Raw genomic sequence first — 24,621 nt, 5'->3', positions numbered from 1 at the left:
TCTAGCAGAGTAACCGGGACATCTTGCTGTGAGCCTCTGCCCACCTCTCCAAGGGCCTGTGGCTTGCAAGAGGTTTTGGCCCCTGGTGGGATGGCAGTGAAGCGTCAGAGAAATCGTTCTCAAGCTTGCCTGAACCTTCAGGAAAGATTCATCAAGAAAGCGGCAGCACACCAGTCTCCCTCTTGCAGAGCTGCCACAGGTGACAGAGAAAGAATTTTCTTGGGAGCCTCTAGGTTCAGACAGATGGTCCCCCGAGACTTTGCAGGAACCAGGCTGGGAGGATGAAGGATGCATGCCAGGAGGAGAAGGAGGCCAAAGGAGACAGAGAAAAGCATGCCCCCACATCACTCGGGACCTGCTTAACAGCTTCCTCTCCCTCCAGCTCAAGATTTTCAGAATGTCTGTATCGTCTCTACTTACCACCGACTTGCGAATGCTGACACGAGGCTTGGGGATGGGCTTGGAGGGTTTGTTTTCAAAGCTTTCTGGAAGTGTAGAGGAATGCCCCCCTTTTCTTGCTTGTAGTGCGAGTTGGTAAGCAACTTCAAATGCCTGTCCCAGTGTTAGGATGATTTCGTAGGCTAGATTCTGCAAGAGAAAAGAGAAAAGCATGTGCTCTATATGGTATACTGCAGGTTGGCCAAGTTGAATAGCCCGAGGAACACTGTGGGAGATGAACTAGCAAGGACCTTGAACTATCCACCTGGTGTGACAGTGACTCAGTGGAAATCTCTGAAGAACAGGAACCCCCAGGTCCAATTTAGAGTCTACATGAGGCATTAGTTAGCAATGCGATGCACTGGCTTACAGCCACGCTAAGGAGCCGACCCCCAGCTTCACCCTCTAGGGAGCAGGCCCACACCCACTGGCCCCAGCAGCCTGTTACCTTCAGAGCCTCCCTCATGGGCAGCTGGTCTGCTCCCAGGCCTTGGAAGATAAGGGGTTACTATGGTCCTTCATCTGAGTTTTGGGAGCGCCTCAGCCGTGCTTGTGGGGATGAGCCCACACACTCCACAGGAGGTGTTCCTGAGAAGTTTGGGTCTTTTTACCTTAAACATCTGTGATTCAGTGAACATCTCTAAAGCACAATCAAAATCTAATTTAGGCGGAGGGGAGAGGCATTAGTCATGCTGGTGTGGTGTCTCACAGTTACAGCAGCCAGCATGCAAACAGAGCCAATTATCCATCTATTTCTTGAGGCGCTTGCTCTCCCCATGGGTCCACTCCATATTTTATCATCAAATCAGCAAGAGACAGGAGATTCTGTCAGGCCCAAATGCCATGCCAAGCAGTGACTGGGAGAAGGGTTTTTTCCCTTGGACCTTCAAGCACTCCCTTCAAGACGACTTCTAGCTTTCTTGTCTTTTCTCCAGATATGTATCTTTGATTTCTGCCTTCTCTTCCCAGCACAGCCGCATCTGGTCTTCTCTCACTGAGAAAACATGACGTTGTCTGACCTCAGAGAGAGAGGGGCTTGACAATCCCCCTGAGGCCACAGTGCACCAAAGAGGTAGATGCCTGTCAGTCGTAGAGAGCTTTCTTAAAATCACTGCACCAGCAGAGAGCAGGCATGGTCTGTCTCAAGTTTTCATTCTGATCAGTGTCCTAGAATGTCTATTCATGGTTTTTCAAAACAGAAATGGCATTCTGCTTATGCTGCTTTTGTGACTATGCCCCCTCACTCCGGCCCCTCCTCCCCAATCCAGCACACAGAACAGCTTAATTCCCATGATTCTGGGGAGAACTGTTCCCACATGATGAAGACAGTGAGGAAGATACAAGAAGGCCTTTGGAGGCCATGTGGAAGAGGCCTGTGGGTTTCTGGACCAACCAGATTTCAGGTCAATGCCAGACTGCTGTGGTCTTAGACCCAAGGAGGAAAATATGCTTCTGAGCTTGAAACCTGTTTTGACAGAGGAGGTACCTTTTCTTTGAGTGACATGTTAAGAAATGATGGCCCCCCAAGACAGGTGTGTACTTGTTGGAGACACTGAACCTTCAACAGCCAACTGAGCACTTCCTGCAATGAACACTGATCCCGTGTTTGCCTCCAAGGATGAGTCAGACTAGTAAATTAGCAGTGCACCGACAAATGATAGTGGAGGAAGGCTGGCAGACAGCTCTGGCCATCACTGCACAAAGAGGGCTGAACCCTTCGACTGCCTACACTTGGCACTCACGTCATCGTCAGCTTTGCTTCCTAGAGCACAGAGGGGAACCCTTCTGAGAGGCAGAATGGGGCTTTTGACTTCTGTAGTCTCCATGTGAGGTCACGGGCTCTTGGTCTTGTTCAGCAGGGCAGTGGAGATGGTTGATGTCCATCTGTCAGGGCTATGTAGCAGATATTCATGCTCTGGGTGGGCAAATGGACTAAGGGAAAGATGGCAGATTCAGCGATTCTACAATGTTCAGCTTTTAGATACTGGAGCAGTGGCGCTTAATGAGTGTGAATTCCTTTATCATTAACCTAAAAACAAATTCCTGAAAGTGAGATTTACTTGAAGTTTCAGTGTCTTCAGAAAGTTGGAGATGCTCTTTTGAGCAAGTGAGATTTTTCACATGATTATTATGGGAAGCTGAAAGGTTTTGAAGGTACAAGGTTAGAAGCCCTGCCTTTTCATTTCTAATTAGTTCTTGGTGTTAGGAAACTGCTCAAATAAGATACTGAGACCAGACTGTGCCAAATGGCCTCTCCTGATTTGGCTTGTGTTCTTTGTGATGTCTTACTTTCCGCTTTATTTTAGAATGCTTTACAGAGTTTTTTTTCTTATAATTATATATAGTAAAGAGTTGGACACTGTTACCTTTCCTATCTCTTCTGTCGCCTCAATGTTTGAGGTATTGACTCTGGAAGCCAGGGAGGGCCCATGGGCACGAGGAGCAGCTCATTCTGATGGGGCTTCTGAATGCTGAGTGCTGTGTTACTGACATACCAGGGCCCCTGAGGGGAACACTCATCAGACGGGACCTGCAGACACATGTTTAGATGGGGAGGAAGATTCATTTCTCTTGCCTCTCTCTAGTGACAATCCCCTTATTTAAATGGGAGGACAGTTACTGTGAGGGTAGGAGTCTCTACGAGGATGAGACCAAAAGTTAATACAGCAGTGTAAGAGAGGATTAGGTGACAAGACTTGCTTCCTCCTTTGAGCCAGGCTTGCTGACCCCAGTGATGCTGGCTGGCATTGCAGAGCTAGAGATGTTGCTCAAAAACCCGAAGGCCCAATTACTCTCTACTTTCAATGTCTATTTTTGCAACCGAGGGGCGGCCAGTGCCTGAGACTGTGCCTGACACACACGCTCAGTAAATGCATGCTAAATGAATGAATGAATAGCCAAAGGACGAACTAAAGAAAGAGCACTACTATAGTTATACAGTAGTTACACTATATATAGTATAATTGTATATATATATAGTATAGTTATACTATAGTTACTCTAGGTAGCACAGCTACCATCAAGTAAGGACTTCACAGGTGTTAGGAATTGAGTGTGCCAAGCACTAAGTTTATCTCATTTAGGTACTACCACAGTTATCTGCAAAATATCTTTATCCTTATTTTATAGATGAGGAAATTCAGGCTCAGAGAGGTTAAGTAACTTGCCTGACATCACAGAGCTAGAAAGTTACAGAGCTATGATGTGAACCAGTATTAGTGACTCAAAGCCCATGTTCTTAACCCTACCCACATGTGGTAGCTTATCTCCAAGATGGCTGCCATCCATTCCACTGCCCTGTGTACATGTCATGACCTTCTACTAAGGAGGTGAGTCTGTTTCTCCACCTCCTCGAATCTGGATCAGCTTTACTGACTTTCCCAATTAGCAGAATGTGGCAGAAGTGACATGCTGGGACTTCTGAAATCCAGTTATGAGGAGCCTTGTAGCTTCCATCCAGGCCTCTTGAAACACTTACTTTGAGGGAAGCCAGCTATGTGCAAACATTTGGCCACCCCGAGGTCACCATGCTATGCAAACGTGCAAGCTAACCAGAGGCAGAGGCTGCCTGGAAAGAAACAGTAGTTGCAGTCATCCCAGCCTGGTCTCCAGATATGCAGTAAAGGAGTCATCCTGGACTTTCAGTCTCTAGGAGACGCCATACAGGGAGGACCCAAGACCCCAGATAGATGGCCCTAGTAGAGCGGTTCCAACATCAGCAGTCATCTGAGCCACCCCAGTGGAGGCCCCAGGAATTGCTGAGCAGAAAAGAGCAGAACTGCCATATTCTGCCCAAACCCCTCACTCACAGAATCATAAACATAATGAAATGGATGTTCTTCTATGGCACTATGTTTTTGGATGGTTGGTTAAGCAGCATCAGATAACTGCAACACCATGCGATGCTAAAGGCGGCTGGCTAGCTCCTCATTTGGGCAGCAGGAAGAAGAACTCCCGGCCTCTGAGCTGGGACGGACAGTACATAGTCATGGGGAGTCACTCCTGGAGCCACCCCGCCCTCAGCCCTGGCTGTGGGGAAGCTAGCTGATTCCTGTGACCCATCCTGCTCACAGCATCACAGTAAGCACTAAGGGGTCCCTTCACACATGTTAGCCCAAGCCACGGAGCTGGACTATCCTCCTAAGTTGGCACAACCATGTTCTCATGTCTAGTCACTACCTCCCCTGAGCACAAATTCAAACTCTAGCTTTACGTTCACCACCTTACATCTTTCCAGTGATATAACCTGGCCTATCTGTGATGGGGGCTCTTTCTGCCCCTCCTGGCTTGTTGGAAAACACCTGCCTTGGCTTTTCCAGCATGAGTCTCTTTCTAGAATCACATTTCTAGAATCGACCTTGAGCACGTTCTGCCTTACAGATATCACTGGTCAAAGCAGGGAGCCCGTGTGTGCGCGTGCATGTTTGCTGCAGGCATGAGGGATGACTGGGAACAGCATGCTCTGAGCCTTGTTTTTCTTAATTTAAGAACGTGGATAATAACATGCGGTAGTGAAGTCACAGGATTGTTTCGAGAATCACTCATGATTACACTGAACCAACGGCAATTTCAGCCGACATTATTGTCGGAGTGTCATGTACCAGAGGACATGCTTCACATGGACTCTCTCATTGAATCCTAACAACCACCACCACCCTGTAGGGGTTATTAATAACTGTGAGGCTATTATCCCTACTTCACAGGTGAGAGAATTCTGCCCAGATGGTCAACGTGGTCATGGAGCCAGCACGGCAGAGCTGGGATTGGAATCCAGGTGTTGGTAGGCTCTGCTCTTGACCACTCTAACTTAGAACTATACTTAAGGTAAACGACTTCTGAAAACCGTTAAAAAAACCACACAAACAAGTTTAAAAACTTTAAATACAGAAGCTCCTGGGAGGGGTCAGTGCATCTTGGCTGGGGTAAGGGTACCTAAAGGTATACAATTTGCTTGGGTGTCAGCCTCCAGGCAAAGGATGTCCTTCATGATTTAACATGATCCATCATCACAAGGATTCTCAACCAGGGGATGTGCCCCTTCCATGATGAGGGATGCCAGGCAACACTCCCTCTCGAGCAGAGGCTCTTTAGGATGAAGGCAGGGAATCCCAAGTCAATGGGGGCAACTGCCCCAGGGAGAACATCACAATCTCTAAAGCCTTCCTTTCTCCCCTAGGGATTCTGTTCTGTGAATTAAGAACTGCTACATTAGAGGAATTTGCAGAGCCATCATATTCTAAGGAGAGATCTTAATAGTAATCGAGGGATACAAACCTGTTTTTCTTATGCAAACTGGAGATGTATAGGCAAGCTTGCATGTACTGTGAGCTCAAGGCAGTCAGGACTGCAGCTGACCACCCTGGATACTTACTGGGCTACTTCCATGTGTTGGGGCTGAGTCCTTAATACCTGGCCCATTCCTGGCCCATGGCAAGTGTCCGGGAAGTGCTCACTGAGTGATGTGGGGGAGGGGAGGCTCATGGAGAGACAGAAATGTCCCTCATTGTCCTCCTGCATCCTGGTCACTGAGGCTGTACACAACACATTCATCAGTTTGGTGTTAGAAAAACCAGCACAGATGCTGGCAAATCTGTCCTCTAGGAAAAATTCTGGTCACTCAGGTTTTATATTAACTGAGTATCGCTAGGATTCTTTTATGGTTTTTTTTCTTCCTGCTTTATACTTTTGTGTTTTATTAATTAAATTATAAATAAAATTAATACTTAGCATTTCCATAACCTGATAGTGATCATTATAATAAAGGAAGAAACGAATATGTCAAATAGTCAGCTTATAAAGGAAGAACCAGTTCATAAAACTTAGAAATGTTTAAGCACAGTGTACAGTAAATAAGCTCTTACCACAGGTACAGAACATTGGCAGATGGAATCTAAAATGACTATCCCAGTAACGGTCGCCCCAGCCTACATCTCATCCCTCCTGTGACGAGTTTCCTCCTTCCTTCCTTGTTGGAAACCTCCAAACAAATTTGGGGAGAGCCCAGTTCTTGACCTTGCTTGCCCCTGGGAATCCACTGTGTCCTCCTGTGTCCATCCAGTCTGGGATGCTGTTTGGGGTGCCCTGTTTTGGGGGTACCTTTTGGTTCTGTCCTAGCAGTCAGCTTTATTTGCATCCTCAAGAGCCAGGCCACTGCTGGGCCTGGAGGAGCAACTGTGGAGGTGGCTCAGGATGGGACTGGAAACAAAAGCATTCTTTCATTTTTAGAAGGAAAAAAAACCCCAAGCATTTCTGATAAAGTAGGGGCTTGAACATTTTTTAGGCTGAAGGTTTCAGTGGCTTATCTGCAAGAATATTCATTATGTTTAAAATTTTCATAAATAGAACACTATTTAAGTATACTACATAGATGCATACAGTGGAACACTAGGCAGCCAATTAAAACAAAAATTGAGTCATTTTTAAAAAACTGGTTAAAAGACTAAGTAAAAATATATGGATATATACAAACATAGGTGGTATCTATGTGCATAGAAAATAGGGATATATATTAAAATGTTACTAATGGTTATCACTGAGTGTTGAGATTATAGATAATTTTTCTCTGTATATTTCTATGTTTTGAACTTTATTCAAATGAAGATGAATAATTTTACAGTCATAAAAAAGAATGAGCTTTTCCATTTTGATAATTAAAAACTAGAGAAAATATTCTAGTTCAAAAACAGCTTATCTATTCTTTACCCATCACCTTGGGGTTCTAGGTGCCTTTTCATTCTTTGGCAGAGAGGGCTGGAAACCATTCCAAGCAAAACCCAGGCCCTATTTGCAGGTGTTACTCTGGCTTGCCTCCATGTACCAGAGCGGCTGGCCATCCATTTGGCCAAGAATCTCATTTAAGCTCTTCAGTTTTCACATTGGATGTCAATTCTAACATCTGCTCAGTTGCATATTAGAATTCAACTCTTTCAGTTCTTAGCTCTTTCTTGAACCTGGAGCCCCAGTACCTCTACCCTCAGTACAAAGAGTAGAACCTTCTGCTGTCCAGTTTGTATCAAGCTCAGCTGAAAACTGTCGTACATGGACTGTAACTTACAGACATTCCCTCAGTCCAGTCTTGATGCTGTGCTGGGTTTGATCCCTGCACCGAGCTGCACCACCTGTGAACCCGAACCATACTCTGGCTCATCTCCCAGGGATGGTCAAGCAGCGCTGGCAGCAACCACCAAGTGACACTGCTTACTACGTCCCAGGGACCTGCTAAGTGCCTGATGTAGATAGTCTAACCCGCGTAGCTACCTCATAAAGGGAGAATTATCAGCCCCAATTTTATGTGTGAAAAGCTCAGGATTAGTGAGATTGATTAACTTGGCCAACTAAACTGCTAGTAAGGGGCAGGGCCAGGACTCAAACCCAGATCTAACCTCTGATGACCCAGTATTTTGTGCCACTGGGCGTCCCACCTTATTGCTTTCATGAGTCTGCTGGTGTTCTACTTTCGCTGAGGGCGCCTCAAAGGCAGCATCTTGTGTTTCTGAGATTCACTGCCTGTGTTTTAGTAAGAAACTATTGCACAATATTCTGTCACAGGGACCCAGGACAAAGAGTTCTTCCAGACTTCAGTCTCACCAAAGTTTTTTTTTCTGAGAGGAGGGGTTCTACTCTTCTTTCAAAGAAGTTCTACTCTTCTTTCCTTGACCTCCAGGAAGCTCAGAGCCAAATCTGTGGCTCAGCTCTAATAACTACCCACAACTCTGTATGTATGTATGTATGTGTGTGTGTGTGTGTGTATATATATATATATCTATATATCTATATATCTATATATATATATATTTTAGTTGTCTGTTAACTTTATTTTAATTGAAATGGAGGTGTAACATGTCCTAGAAAAATAAAGATTTGATACAAACTAGACACAGGGGTCAGGGTTGCCCCAAGGGTGAGGGGATCTTTGGTCTGGGGCCGGATGTGAGAATGAGGGCTCTAGTCCGGGGAGGGGGTCTTCCCCAGGCCTCCCCGCACCTGCCCCCCTTCTCAGCAGGAAGGGCCCAGCCCGGAGGCTCCATCGGTCTGGGGCACAGGACCGCCTGGCCTCCACCCTCCGACTCCAAGTGGTTCTGAGAACACTGGACGTCAGCGGAGCTATTAATAGTGTTTGAGGGAGTGACAGGGGGAGGGTTCAGGGGGCTGGAAATCAGCCACGTGGCCGAGATTTCGGCTCACAGCTAGTACCAGGTTGGGGGTGGCAGCCCCGAGTCAGGACCCCCAAACCTCCCTGCATATCTGGGGGCACAGAGCACAGAGAGGGCTGTAACAGACAGCCCCAATCCAGAGGACGGTGTTCCTGTTCCTGGACGGGAGCGGACAGGGGCGAGTCCCCCTGGCACCTCCAGGGCTCGGAGAGGTTACACAGCCTGGGAGGGTGGGTGGACGCCATGGGTAAAATCTCGGGCTCACAGCAATGGTGTCTGAGCAGCCCCTCTGCCCAGGCGGTCCTGGATCTCGAGCACCATTGGCAGCAGAGGCGAGGAGGCCCGGGGGGCTGTGTGGGGGGTTCACAGCTCCAGAGGCTCTGTGGTCTGCATACCGACGTTAAAACTTTTCCCTTGGTGTTCATCTTCCTTTCAAGGTCTTTCCCCTAGTTCAGATCTGTGTGTACCTATATTTTCAGGTCTGTCATACCTATTTATGGAGGCTGCCTTAAACCCTTTATGGAAAGAAGTATGGTATAGTGGTGTCCATTTCTTCACATAAACATTTGTTTGAGAGCTCACTTTGTTTAACCTGTTACTGCCAAAGTGGCTGACAAGCTACCTCATATGTGGCCTCATCACCTGCTGAGAGTGACAATGAGTGAGCAAGCTGAGAGGGGATGGGACACCATGGGGAGAGAGGGCCCTGACAGCCCGGGCTGGGAAACTGCTGTTTACAAGTAGACCATTCTGACCTATCTACTGGCACTTTCCTTTAGCATTAAAAAACCACCACCACATTTCAGTAACTGCAGTTGAAGGAACATGTTTGTTCTATAGCCCCAGAAAACTACAGGCCCTCCCCTGGCTATTCTTTGGCCTCTGGGAGTCAGCAGAAGCTCCTACACCGGAAGAGGATGCAAACACAGACATTCAAGGAATGGGCGTGTCTGTGCATGGTTGGGGCGAAAGAGCCAAGGGCATTACGAGGAGCCTCAGGGTTGGTGAATCAAGACTATGTCTAGATCACCTGCATGGGCTAGATCTGCCATGGGCTACCTAGCTAGGGGACCTATCACTTGCCACTGAGATGGCACTGGGAATGGGGGCTGGTCCAGGTGACCTCAAGGTCCCTTTCTACCCTGGAAGATCCAGGATTGTATGGTTAGAAGCTCAAGTCTCTTACCTAGCCAACTACAGATTCAGTATGGAGATGCACGTATAGTTGACACGATATTAAATCACAGCATCTTATGCAAACGCCAGACTGCAGGGCTGGACAACCTACCAGCCAATGCTTAGAAATGCAGTGACCAAGGGGCTGGCCTTCATCTGAGAGGGTGTCCTCATGGCAACAATCACTCCAGAAACAATTCCAGATGGCCAAGTATTTTGTCTATTATAAAATGGCTTTTGCTTTTGGAAAACACCTTTTCCTATCTCTCACCTCTGGCTGATGAGTTAGTGCTCATTCTTAAAGATTCATCCGGGACATTCTATCTTCTAGGAATCCTCTCCTAGTCCCCATTCCTGACCCCAGGTTAAGCCAAGTGCCCCACCTCAGGCAGTCCTGTAGCACCTTGACACAGCTCTACTTACTGAATGGCATTTACTAGTATTTTCTCTTTATAGGTCCAACCCTCTTGGTTGATGGAGCTCCTTGAGGCCTCTAGTCTCATCTGACTTTGAGTTTTATGACTTAGGGTACATTAGGTGTTCCAAAAATGTTTGTTGGAAGAACTGAAAAAAGGAAGCTGCCTGGTAGGTCCCTAAGATCAGAGGACTTGCACTTAAGAGCTGCCAGGGTGAATATGGATGGCCAGAGACAATTCTTGGCATCTCTTCTCTCCCACAGGTAGACCTGGGTACACAGATGCCAAACAAGTATAGGCAATGCCATGGGGTCCTGAAGACAAAGGAAGGGGGTTTTTAATCTGGGTCCTCAGTGGAGTCTCCAGAAAGAAGCCACATTTCTCTTTTGGCTGTATTTTGCTTGTACTTCTTGTTTTTTAAGGCCTCGGGTAAGCTTCATCTACAAGTTGCTTCACCCACGTCTTGAGGCAAAAATAACTCTGAGAATATTCTGGGCATATTCACAGAATTCATTGACATCTCCTTAACTCTACCTATAGTTAGTTCTCTCAAGTACAAGCCAGAAATTAATCTTGATAGATTATATTTGTAGAAATAAATACTGCCCCATCACAGGTCTTATATTAGGCATCTGGTCCAGGGCTGACATGTTGACTGGTCAGGGTGTCGACAGCCTCTTTAGGCCTGATTTTTAGCTCACTAAAAGAATGATGAAATTAATATTTTCCCCAAGTATAACTGGGGTCCATGTAGACAATTTTGAAAATATATAAAGAAAATAGAAAACCACCTGTAAACTTCTACTGCTGGAATACAGCCACTACTGCTTTTTGGTTAATTTTCTTTTTACATTCGTATATATACACAAATACTTTGATATGCTATATGAATATTTATGTATGTGAATTGAAAACAAAATTAGAATCATACTTGATGTGTGGTTTCGTAAGTTGCTTTTTCATGCAACATTAAATCATGAATGGCTTTTTCCTGCTGCTAAATGTTGTTCAAAAATCAGATTTTTAAAGGTGGCAGAGCATTCCACCATTACCTCCTAATGTTTAACTTCATGTCTCACCCTGAGCACATGAGTGTGCACTGGCTTAGCAAAGACTTAACAAGGAAGTTGGGCCCTCCTCCCTAAGTCAGGACTTGCTTTCTTGTAACATTCCAGGTTTGCCATGGGGATCACACCCTTGCCCCATGGTCACCTGTCCACATGGAACCACAGCCCACGCTGGCCGGAGAGCAGGCCCTGGGCAGCCCTGCCGGAGGACTGGCTTGCCAGAGCAGAAGGGAAACACAGTTGATCTTTTTCCTGTTACTTGTCAGGGATTTGGAGAAAGAGTGTCAAAAGAGAGATCTGCTAGGTTTCCACCTCTCCCCACTCTTCAAAAGTCAAAGCTCCTAGTGGAAGCTACAGTAACCCTGTCACTAACTTGTGATGCCTTGGAAAAAGGGCACTTACCAAATTCAAAAACCCTTTTTATTTCAATCCTTCTCATCAAAAATCTTTCTTAAATGAACAAGTCCATTTCCTTGGCTTAATAAACACAGTAAGTATAAATGACTTTTTCTTGCTTATCGCAGATGTGTGTCTAATGCCCTGAGCTCACCACTGCAAAATGAATTAATGAGTTGTCACGCCTCCAAACTTATCACATGTTCACACAAACTAAGTGTTCAGCTTCCAACCTGAGCACGCCTCCTCTGGGAGCCCCAGCCCTGCTAGGGGCTGGCACAGCTCTAGGATAGCATGGGTGGGATTTTATTGCAACCATTTGTTATGTCCTTCCTACTTCTACTGAACTACGAGCTCCTGGAGAGCAGGGACCTGTGCCTGACTCATAGTAGGCACTCAATAAATGCATTTAAATGGACTTTGACTTTTTCCCTCAAAGTGTGGAATCCTGCTGCAGCAAACACACGCTGTATATGAAAACCTGGGACATAAAGCCTCATGCAGGTTCTGACGACAAGAAAGAATCCAACCACCACCACAACCGCTACTACCCCTCTCCTGTCCTGTCCTCAGCAGGACAGGAGTGATTATCTCATTTAATTCTTAGAGTAGCCACGGCTGGTGGGTACTGTTGTCCATCTCTCTTTTACAGATGAAACTGAGGATTAGTTCTTGGCCAAACTATAAGTTAAGAGGTGCTGACCTGACTCTAAAGGCCACACCTCTTAACATGACATGTGATTTTTAGTCATTTGGGAGGAGGAGAACACATGTGTAAATGCTGCCAGACAAACTGGGCGGGGGCGGGGGGGGGGTAGAAAATGCCAGAATGTCTTCTGCTCCAAACGTCACAAAAAATGGGATTGATTTAAGGCATGAATAACATCCATCCCTCCCTCACCCACAAAAAAATAGGGAGGAGAGGAAAAAAAGTGATTATTATTCCTTGAATATCCACCCACCTTTGACTTTGTGACTTGGTTAATTCTCAATGATTTATGCCAATGGAGTTGAAAGATACAGATAAATGCACCCTGACAGTGTTAATTTATCCCTTTCTGGGCGAGGGAAGAGGAGGTGGTGTGTAGGAACCACTGGGCTGCTGACGCTGCCTTCTTTTTGTTCAGTGAGAGCCCCTCGCTGATCTTGGGAGCAGGATCCTTCCTGACACGGACTTGCTGTGTCCCTGGCCAGGGAGCAGCCTGAACTTTGCTGTCGGTTCTACTCTCCACGGCGGCGGACAAGCCAGGGGAAGCATTCGGCCCCGTCCTCAGGGCTCTCTGTTCTTTAGCACTTCCCTCTATTGCCATGCACTTTCACCATCTCAGAGTCAAAGAGGTCCAGGGCCACTTTCAGGTGGAGAAAATGAGAAACAGAATGAAAGCTAACCACCCCGCTGCACGTACAATATTCGTTTAGTTGTCAGAGGCCAGCTGGCGTCAACAGCAGCTGTTTCGTGCACCAAGTTCCCACTCTTGTCGGACAACCTCCGCAGCGTAAGTCAGAAATACTCCTCGTCAGGGACTTCGAGCGACCCCACGTATATATATTCTCACAGTTTGCACATGGGTGCTACAGGTAAAGGGAGTCAAAAGGTACAAACTTGCAGTTATAAGTGCTGGGGATGTCATGTGTAGCACGGTGACTACAGTTCACAATGCTATACTGTGTATTTGAAAGTTGTTAAGAGCGTAGATCTTAAAGTTCCCATCACATGGGAAAAAACCCTTTAACTGTGAGGTTGATGGATATTAAAGCTATTGCAGTGATCACTTCACAACATACACATAAATCATTATGTTGTATAACTAAAACAAAGTCCTCTCCTAATTTCATCTCACTAAAACTGGAAAAAAAAGCAGAGGAGCTCAGGAATTTTAATTTCGTTAAACAGATGAGAAAACCAAGAGAAGAAACTCATAGTAGAGGCAAAATCAGAAGCTGGCATAGGTCTCATCGGTCAGGACAGTGTGGTTGACTCTACTGTTCTTTTCCCTCTATGCTTTGGCTTGCTGGTACCTCCTGATGGCAGAGTACTAGCAGCTGCTATCAGTCCACCGAACATGTCTGCCTGCATTTCGTCATTTCTGCTTCTCCAGTTTAGTTCCTTTCATGGCCCACATTCAGCCAAGAAAACACAGGAAAGAGGGAGCTTCGTCTCCCACATCCACCACCCACCAGCATCATGACTTCAACATTCCCTGCATGTTCCTGAGCCGGTCGGAGCCATACCACGTGCTGCACACTAAAGATTACAGAATTTGGGAGTTGCACGTAAGAGAAAAAGGAGCATGGTTAAGAATATCAAAGACTGCAAACATTCTTTAAAGAGAAATGAGAATTCGCAAGGGTCTAGCAACAGTCATGGCTTTTAAGGCCATTAAAAAAAAAACTTTCATATTTTAAAACTACTGAATGAGGTCCTTTCTAGATTTTTGCAATAAATCTGTTAGTCCCACAGAGCATGCATTAAAATCTTTCCGACCTATCTCATTCTATTACTTAGAAATCTGGATTGAGTGAACAGTATATAGAAGGTGACAGTTTTCAAGTTACCTTGGTTATATCTGTTTTGTACTCATAGCATCCTTCTAAGGATGATCACAGCAGATTTGGAATTTCATGGCCACAGAAACAATCATCTCTCTCCTCCCCCCATCCTTGGCAGTTCTAGCTGCATGGTATTCCCCCTCGGCCATCTGAGATCATGACACATCCTTCTTTTCTACCCAGTCCTACTGCTGCCTCTTCCCCTAAGTTTTCACTGCCTCGAAGATGGGGTTTGGGAAACCTTCTGTTCTGCAGTGGACGAGATGTTTTCTTGTTGTCATGACAGCGAGAGTCTAGAAAGAAAGGAGGTCAAGTGCTTGCCGGTAGGTACATAACCAGCTTTTTACATGGGAACCTGCCCCCTAATTCCGCTTTTGCTCCAGTCTTCTTTCATCTACCTGTCATCTAAAACTGAAACTATCACAAGCTGAATTTAGCATAGATTCTAATGGAAACAGGCTTAGAGATCCTAAAGTATAACATTTCCTAAAGTATGTTCTGTAGAATGCCACCCCTGCAAGGTGCTCTCCAAAAAAGGCTCAACAGCCAGATGAACTGGGGGACAAGGCGCACTTTACCCCCTCCCAGCATCTGAGCATATTAAAGGTGCAGCAGTGTCCCTTTGTAAGTGAACTATGTTCAACTCACTTGGTAGATCTGTGGGGGGACTTGGTCCTCTCTTCCCAGACCACGGGATTTCTGTGGGAAAATACTCTGAATTTCAAATCTAACTCTCCACAAGCTGGAAATGTTCTAGACATCACTGACTTTTCTCAATGATAGCAGATATTCATAATAACATTTTTAGACCTCTAAACAAGGGTTAAAGCAGCAATAATTTTGCAATAAAAATGTATATGTATGCATGCATATCAGCTAAAAGATAAAATGTATACTTAAGGCATTCTTTCTTCCTTTCTTTTCCTTTTCCTTTCTTTCTTTCTTTTTTTTTTTTCATTTTCTTTTTCTTCTTCTTTTTTTTTTTTTTTGGCCAGTTGGGCAACCTAGGAGAATGACTCATATCAAAAAAATTTTAAGGCTTTGGGGCGCCTGGGTGGCTCAGTGGGTTAAAGCCTCTGCCTTCAGCTCAGGTCATGATCCCAGGGTCCTGGGATCGAGCCCCGCATCGGGCTCTCTGCTCAGCGGTGAGCCTGCTTCCCTTCCTCTCTCTCTGCCTGCCTCTCTGCCTACCTGTGATCTCTGTCTGTCAAATTAAATAAAATCTTAAAAAAAAATTTTTTTAAGGCTTCAAGACTGGACTGAATATCGAACTGCCCTATGTAAAGGTACAAAATCTATGCTCAAAAAGGTTTTTTTTTGTTTTTTGTTTTTTGGGTTTTTTTTGGTGCAGCAAAGCTTGTTGAATCTTAAAATTGCTCAAAGGCTGGTCAAGGCTGATGGCCTTTGTTGCTATTTTTGAAGTCAGACAAACTGTGTTCACCTAGAGAGGATTAAAATGGTGGATTTGTGGTATATGATGAAAATCTTTTAGAGCGGATACCAGAATCCTAAGCCTGTGGAGGTCTACCATAAATCAAACATCTGGGTGGAAAGATAAAAGAGGAGGCAATATTCTACATGCTTCCAAATGTATCAGGGACATCATGTTGATCCTAAAACTAAACAGTTGACTATTGTTTTCCCACATTTTGCTTCAGTATCCTGGCATCACACATACATTGCTAAAAACTCAAGGGGGCCTATGGCCCACAGGAATCATTTTTAGTTTGAATATAGGATATTGTTTGGGGTATGATAATAAAGGCCAGTTATATACTACTTTAAAAACCAACTTACAGAGAAATGCTGCAGTAGTCAGTGAAAAGCTAGAATTCATCCTGAAGGCTATCACAATATTAACCCTGGCATTCAGTGCAAACACTGTATGGAGGCAATATGCCATTCTAAGGCCTGCAGAGTCAATATTTTCTTTCTCTTGTTTCTGTTTTATTTATTTATTGCTTCTATTTTTTTTCCAGTTCTTTTATAAGAGCAGTGGGAAAACTCTGGATCATAAACACACTTGTGGCAGGTCTATGTTACGGCGTTTAGCAGGAAGGGGACCGGGCTGCCAACCGTGCTGTCGGTAGGCAAAGAGAGGGAAGAGATAGGGAAGGAGCAAACATCGAACCCCTGTTATTTATGAGGCATTCTCCACATGTTCCTTCATTTTAATCCTGATGAAAACCCACGAGGTACATATCCCTGAACCTGGTTTATAGACAAAGGAAGTCAAGACTCAGGAAAGTCCTGCAACTCGTCCAACACTAGGGCGCAGGAAGCAGAGCTGGGGTGTGAGCTCTGATCTGCCCATTCTTTCTATGACACTAACCCAACTGCCTCAGTGAAAGGTGTTCCACGCAAACCAAAATATGTGTGGAGAGAACGGAATTTTGCACTTACAGAAACAATGGCATTTCTCAAGAATGAGGAGTTAAATTTAAGGCACCAGAAACCTAATGCTGAAATGATCTTAATCAACACCATGGATCTCAAGCAAACAGACACAACCAGATATTCAAAGCAGCTTTTGTGGGTTTTGCTTTTTTGTTCTTACTGTTACCCCATACCACTTTTATATTATTTTTCACATACCTACCCAAATAGAAGGGATTTTTTTTTAAAGGCACCTGAACATTCTTTCCTGTTTTCATCCCCCCAAAACTGAAAGAGATGAGCCACCTGCAGTGTGATACAAATGCTCTGGGCATGAGCCTAATGGACCTTAGAATGGTGTGTATTTTGGATTATGGGAATCTTTGGTCCTTGGATGTTAGCCAGAGCTGACAAAGACTGCTCCAAGAAGTTTCAACCCATGATACTGAACTGTGGGCTGGCCTTCTAAGAACACATTATATTGCACTTACTGTGTAATTCTTCAAATATGTATATTTCAAACACACTGGAGAGCAGTACATTTTAATAATTCTTTTGATTACAAGTTATTTCATGGTTGCAACCATATGTGTTCTATCTGCTTCAAATACAGAATGCCCAATGTACTGTATTAGAGATACTATAAAGAATTCATACCACATTGAGGGTGTCTATCTACCTATCTTCAAGGAATACTTGTTCTCTAGAATTGCTTTCATTTCTTGCGTCTGTGATAAAGGGCTAATATTTAGACTAATGACAAACAAGACCATAAGTTGTGTAATACTATAAGTATGTCATTACAAGAATAACTTCTGAATAAGCAAAGAGACCAAACCTTGGTGTTCCCAATTACTATTTGTAGGTGTCTCCTTTGTTTGACTACCTTTCAATAGAGAAGACCACAAATCATGTGTGAGGCACTGAAATTATTTTTCTTCCCAACAAACCTAGACGGCTACACCCTACTATTGAGAAGTGGCCGCCAGAGAAACCAACAGGCATTACTATGCTTTGATACCAAAGGAAGACAGGGATTTGTCAAATCTGAAAAGTGAAGTTAGTAGTTGAGCAACAGCAATTCGGACACCAAGTAGAAGCAGGGTTCTGAATTTAGTGGATGAGTGACAATAGGGGAAAAGCTCAGGAAAACCGAGTCTGCAAAATGTCCTACCTTAGGCATACCTTAACACTCAAGAGACAAGCCAAGTATCTTAACTGCAAGTTGTGCTTTCAACAAACTGCAGGTAAATTTGGGGAAAAGTGTTATCTGTCCAAAGACAGTACTCACCACATCAAAGGCAGTAAACACGTGACAATAGTGGTGATTGGACTTCAAATCTTTTGTGATATAAGCAAATGTTGAGAGGTCTTCCGGGTCCTGGGCAGCACAGGAGATATTACGAATTTCATGCTCAGCAATTATGTTCTGGAATAAATGAAATAAACGACTGTTGTTTTCCTTTGCAAACCAGCATATTTTAGAACCAAGGCAAATGACTTGGGAATCAGTTGCATTCCCTCTTTCCAGAATGTTCTAGACCAGCAACGTTCAAAGTGACACAACAGGCTACCTGTGGGCAAAAGTACACCAGGTCTAGAAGGAATGTTTTCATTTAATTAAAAACAACTTAAGGAAAAAAAAATAAAAAAAAAATAAAAACAACTTAAGGTAGTCATATCCTGTAGCAGTGGTTCTCACCAGGTGCTGTGAGCAGAAGCACCCTGGGTGGCAGACACGCTTTTTTAAAAAAAACAGTAGTTACTAAGCATTTTATGGTTTTCATTCCCCATATACACCTATAGATAGGCACCGCTGCCTCCTGCTAATTCTGTCTGGAAAGGATCACCTGTCACACTCTGCATGAGGGGAGAAACTGTCTCAAGGAGCTCTCTGAGCCGTTCCCCATCTTGCTCCTCGCTTCTGTGCCCCCCACTTCCCACCGCCCCAGAGGAAAGACAGGTATAGCAGGAAGTGGGCAGCTGGAAGCATCAAGGTCCTCGCTCTTTAAAACAGGTTTTTAAAGGATAGTTGACACTTAATGTTACGTTAGTTTCAGGTGTACAATACAGTGATTCAACGTCTCCGTATGTTATGCTAGGCTCACCGCAAGCGTAGCTGCCATCTGCCACCATGGAATGCCGTTACAGTGTCACTGACTACATTCCCCAGTCTGTGACTTTTATTCCCATGACCTATTCACTCCGTAACTGGAAGCCTGTCTCTTCCACACCCCTTCACCCACTCTGCCCATCCTCCCACACCCTTCCCTCTGAAAACCCTGTTTGGTCTCCGTACTTATAGGTCTGATTCTGCTTTTTGTTTATTCATTTATTTTTTAAGTTCCACACGAGTGAAATCCTATGGTATTTGTCTTTTTTGACTTCACTTAGCATAATACCCTCCAGGTCCTTCTGTGTGGTTGCAAATGACAAGATCTCATCCTCTTTACGGCTGTGCAACACCCCATCGTGGATGTGTACACATGCGATACACGCATACTTTATCCATTCACCTTCTTGATCCATTCACCTATCTTTAGACCCTCAGGTTGCTTCCATACCTTGGCTATTGTAAATAAGGCTGCAATAAACATAGGGGTGCATGTATCCCTTTGAATTAGTGTTTTGGTTTTCTTTGGCTAAATACCCAGTAGTGGAACTAGTGGATCAGATGATAGTTCTATTTTTAACTTTTTGAGGAACCTCCGTACTGTTTTCCATAGTGGCTGCACCAGTTTGCATCCCCACCAGCAGTTCAAGGTACTCGCTCTTGAAGACTGTGGAGGCTGAGGAGGAGAGGTGGGATGAGGGAAACAACCGCTCTGCATCATTCAGGTCTTGGATGCCCGGCTTGATGATGACAATACCTTACTAACTCCACCCACCGTGCAGAATTACGAGTGGGTGCTGTGGCTCTTATTATCATCTCACAGGTGGGGAAAATGGTACTCAGGGTAAGTGCCTTATGCAGGGCAGGTGGCAGAGCTAGGACGAAAAGGTAAAGCTGCCTGATTATGGAGCTCAGCCCCACCCCTCCTCCCTGGTTTAATAGCATTCCATTTCTTTCTCTCCAGCATTTCTTCATGCCATCTTCCTGCCAGTGTGCATCTAAGAGCAACTGGTGGAAAGCAAATGAAGAAAGGTTTAAGTACCATTACTCTGAAGCACAACATAACCAAGGAGCATCGTGGTGGCTGCAAACCCTGCTAGAAATTTCTTTTGATACACAGATGTTTTTAAAAAAGAGAAAAAAAAATTCACAGAACTATGCAATCATTTTTTTATCTTATAGTATCCCATTTATGTTTTTTTGCAGTTGTCAGAGATCTAAAACCTTCACTACGTTAGTTATGCTAATTACTTTTTAATTGCACAGTCTTAAATAACCTGTTGGCCATAAAACGTTCCACGTATACCCATCAATGCCTAAAAATGCTTACAAAATGTCCTTCCCTGCCAGCACCCCCAGCATGTACTTCATGTCTCTCCCTCTACTGTGCTGTGTGGTTGGGAAGCAATTACAGAATTAACACATAAAAGAAAATTAAATTAAGGCATTCTTCACTGTGGCCCTGTATGTTGACACGACATGCAGTGCACTGTCAAAAATAACTCAATTTGAAACCAGAATCCCATAAACAAGTAACATCCTATTGCAAGATACAGTTTCAAACTAGAAGGTCATGATCTTCTTCTGGCATTCAGGTAGCATTTCTTCAAGTAGAAAACTAAATTAAGAACTAGTGAGTCTTAAAATGAATTTCAGAATCTACAGTCTTCACAGGGAAGATGTTAGCAAGTGCTGAGAGCCTCCGCCGTCATTTTAATGGGGGGCTGCCATTACCTCGGGGAGTGTGGATTTGGGGTCACCTATCTAAGATCCGCTGTCACCAGAAATAGAGCATTGGCTCCAGTTTTTTTTTAAAAAAACTAAATTGGCATTTTGTGTTCCTGAGATCTTTTGCTAGCATACGGTAGACTGGAAGATCAACTTCTGGGGAAAGTATTGCAGTGAAAAAATGCCCTGTGATTTTTAGTACGCTGAATTCCCTGTGTCTTGCCAATTCACAAGATGCTACTTGTCAACGATCTTCAATGGCGTGTGGCAGCATCATGGCCCTGGGCAAAACAATAAAGTAGGTAAAGGATATCTTTGGAGAGCTCTCTTTACTATGGACTGTATGTCTGTGTCCTCCCCAAAATTCATATCTTGAAATCTTAGGCATCCCGAAATCCCAAGCCCTGATGTGGTAGTATTTGGAGGTGGGGCCTTTGGGAGGTGATCAGGTCCCGAGGGTGTGGCCCTCAAGATGGATTCATGCCCTTACAAGAGAAGAGAGACCTCGCTAGCTCTCTGCCATGAGAAGACACAGAAGGAAAATGTTGTCTGTGAGCCAGGTTATGGGCTCTATTCAGACACTGAATCTGCTGGTGACTTGACCTTGGACTTCCCAGCCTCCAGAACTGTAGGAAATAAATGCTTATTATTTAAGCCACCCAGTCTGGTCATTTGTTATAGCAGCCCAAACGGACTAAGACATCCTTCCTGTCTTTCTTGCCCTTCCCCTAATTTTCTGGAATCTCCCACTTCTCTATCCCCAGGAGCCCGGGGCTGTCTTTTAGCTGCCCTCCTCTGTGTTGCTCCATGTTGCCAAATCAGCCTCCCCTCCCTCTACTGAAACTTTTATTCCTCTCTTGCTGTGGTCCAGAGGGAAGGCAGGCTAACAAATGTATTCTATATTCAGTTAAGAACAACTGATGTTTAATCATCCTAACTGTTGTATGCAGTTAAGTGAGTTCGTATTGATAGCCTATGTAAGAGGCACGTTTGCACAGAACTTCCTGATCTACCCATGGGGCTGGAATGTGATGAAGCCCTGAGAGCTTGCCCTCCCTCTGCACTATCTTCCCAGAACAGCGAGGTCAGCTCTCCATGCGGAAGGTGCGTCCGAGACCAAGGACACTACAGCTGGAGACTGGACGGTTGGTTTCCTCCTTGGAGAAGATGTCAAGGAGGAACTCATTCTTTCTACCATCTGCCACGCATCAGTTAGTGGCTCCTCCATAAATTAACAGTGGATGTCCACATAAGGAACAGGTGATGCATCTTCGTTTAAAACAGACTCCACTTCTGTTGCTCAGCCTCCATATCTAGGCATGTTCTAAGGAGACTAGAGCTTTTAAAAGGCTCAAAACAAAGAGGGAGGAGGGGCTCACGCCGCCCCTTCTTTGGGATGGAAAGTTTGGCAGCTCAGTGCTTGCAACAGGGACAGACGGTTTTTCTTGTCTTTTGCCTTTCATCATGTTGAGAAACAGCTAAACAGGTGCCTGCCTGGTGGGTATAGAGTACAAGTGTGTGGTCCAGGCAGTTAATAGAGAGGTTCTCAGAAGGGTGTGTGATGCAAAGTGTGGGGCCTGGAGTCAGCCTCTCCCCGTTTCCCTCATTCCTCGTTCTGCCAGGCAGGGCCTTTCTCCCGAGTCCCCCTCCTCAGGCCAGGCCTTCTCTGGGAGAATGCAGTGCCCCTTCAGAGAAAGTACCCGAAACAGAGGCAGCAGCCCCAGCTAAGGGCTGCCTGGAGGTGACCCGTGGAGAGGCTGATGCAGATGAGACTGCACACATGCTTAATGGGCTCTTAATTTGACTCTGAGCTTTTTGCAAAGAGAAGTATGTGCTATAAAAAAAAAAGAAGAAAGAAAAAGAGCGAGCACTTGTTTAAGCAAATGTTCTGAATTATTTTGTGCTTAAAAAACAGCCTAAGCCCTGTTTGAAGTTGGCATTCAAAAAGCAAACAAACAAAAACCAACCCCCCAGTGCTGCACTCTTCCTAATTGAGCTGGATGGGAAGACTGAGGAAGGGGTCAGGGCGGGCGGGAAGGCAAAATGCACGTCACTCTCTCCCTTCTGCTCTCCCTTCTTAAATCAGGACTAGTGGTTCGATTTGTTTCCTAAGTTCTAGGCAATACGTTTATAAGCTTCTATCTAGGTACCTAGCCCTTCCCCACGGTGCAGCCTAAGTCCTGGATTTCTTGGATTGAAAGGAGAGAAGTGCTTTGCTGGAGGGCTCATCTTTTCTGGCCTAACGGGGGTCACAGATACGTTAAAGCAGCACACTGCAAACTACCGGTGGCTGGTGGCAGTGCAGGGACAGCAGCCGTGTTTGGTTAGGGGGTGGGGAGGTCAGGTCAGGGTTCAGTCTGTCCCCAGCTGGCTGACCAGCTGGCTGTAGGACTGCAGGACAGTCACTTAGCAGAGGCCTGAGGCCTTCTGTTACCGTCCCTGCACCGTCCAGTGAATAAGCGCCTCCAGCTCTGCAGGCAGAGGGCGAGCGAGAGCCTTGCAGCAGCCGGGAGAGGGCCGTTTAGGAAGAAAGCCCAGTGAAAGCATCAAATATGAATACGAAGGTGTGACTTCTGGCTCTGCCTCCTGGCAGGCTTAGCGGCCTCCAGCACCTCACCTTGTGAGGGCTTCAGATAGCTGTCCGCTTCTCAAGTCCTTCCAACCAAAGCAGCTCCCCAAGACAACACCTCCCAGGGCAGAGGTCTCCGGGGCAAACAGAAAGCAGGCCTCTGGAGTTCAACACTGCACTCCTCTCCCACGGTGAGCGCTAATCCGAGGTCGGCCTTTGCTCCAGAACCGGGCGGCCTAGCGGGGCCCAGCGGACACTGCCGGGGCCTGGCTGTCAGAGCGCAGCTCCCCTCAGGAGAATGGCCCTTCACCAATGCATCCTCAAAGCCTTTCGGAACCGGTCCTTCAGCCCTGGCTGGTGGGTGGTGCTTCTCAGCCTTCTGCCCTCAAATCCCACCCGTGCAGCCCGACACTCTTTCTTTCTTCTGCTGTTCTAATCCAATCTCTCTGCCTTGGCTTCTCACACACCAACGGCCAGACTGTGGCCCTGAGTCAGCCGCTCTCTCCCTATCCACTGTTCCATCGGGCTAGATCGGCCACATTGCAGACACTGGGAGGGGGACACTGTACACTTGTCAGTGTAGAAGTCGATGTCCCCCGATTCCTGAAAAAGCCACCAGGTACGTGGCATTGGAGAGAGGCTGGCTTTGCCTGCCCCCAACACAGGCATTTTGCCTTTGCTCTAGATTCTGCAGATACGCTGAGGAGCACCTCCAAGACCTCGAGAGCTATGCTGTCCTCTTCAGTGTTTCTGTTCACACAGGATTATCTTCTGTGTATAGCTCAGTGCTCACACTTCCACACAGCAGCCACGGGTGAGTAGGCATTTGTGGATAACTCATCTAATTATTGGCGACTAAAGCAGAAGTGTCTCCTCAAGGTATGGGAGGATTAGGTTCTGCAGCCCTTGATGTGTCCACAAGCCAAATGCAGCAGGACACGGAGAGCGGATTTGAGAAGATGCTGCTAATACAGGCCCAGCAGGTCACACCACCAGCTCCACAGAACGACAGCCTTAAGACTCTGGGCACTTTTCAGGGCAAATACCACTTGTTTAGGGGCGTCGGGGTGGCTCAGTGGGTTAAAGCCTCTGCTTTCGGCTCAGGTCATGATCCCAGGGTCCTGGGATCGAGCCCCGCATTGGGCTCTCTGCTCAGCAGGGAGCCTGCTTCTTCCTCTCTCTCTGCCTGCCTCTCTGCCTACTTGTGATCTCTGTCTGTCAAATAAATAAATAAAATCTTAAAAAAAAAATACCACTTGTTTAGAAATTGTCAGACTCTAAGACTCCTGAGGTGGTTAATCTAAGGAAGTATCAAACTCTGAAACTAAAAATATATTGCTATTCATGGTTTTCAAATGCAAATGGATAGAGAGTTGCTCCAGGTTAGGGAAATCACCCAGATGCCAAAGCCTTTCCTGAACCTTAGAAACAGTGATAGTGATGGTGTTGTCAATGAGAATTCCACAATGTTGTGAAACTTTAAAAACGAACTGACTATAATTTAAGGATAAAGAAAGTTTGTGCACTAGTAAGTAAAAGTTGCTTCCAACTAATAAAGAAAGCAAATCAGTCGGGATTTTCCTGATGATGATCTCCACAGTTGTGATCACACGACAGTAATTGTCAACACCCTGTTGCC

The 24,621-nt window shown here is 45.5% G+C and overlaps 1 protein-coding gene across 10 annotated transcripts in view; it reads right to left on the bottom strand.

Annotated features, from left to right (window-relative positions):
- The window catches only part of ANKS1B (ankyrin repeat and sterile alpha motif domain containing 1B), a gene marked incomplete at its 5' end in the record, with an annotated part of 1,134,786 nt that overhangs the window by 11,703 nt on the left and 1,098,462 nt on the right, over window positions 1–24,621 (bottom strand). For all 10 annotated transcript variants that reach the window (XM_080810753.1, XM_080810755.1, XM_080810756.1 and 7 more), the window contains 2 exons: window positions 421–588; window positions 17,864–18,001. In XM_080810753.1, the coding sequence (XP_080666879.1) occupies window positions 421–588; window positions 17,864–18,001 (306 nt within the window). The remainder of the gene's footprint in view (window positions 1–420; window positions 589–17,863; window positions 18,002–24,621) is intronic.

This window comes from Martes martes, assembly GCF_963455335.1.
Source record: "Martes martes genome assembly, chromosome: 8".
NCBI lineage: Eukaryota > Metazoa > Chordata > Mammalia > Carnivora > Mustelidae > Martes > Martes martes.
The sequence above is the reverse complement of the archived record's forward strand: the minus strand, read 5'-3'. Positions and strand labels throughout refer to the sequence as shown.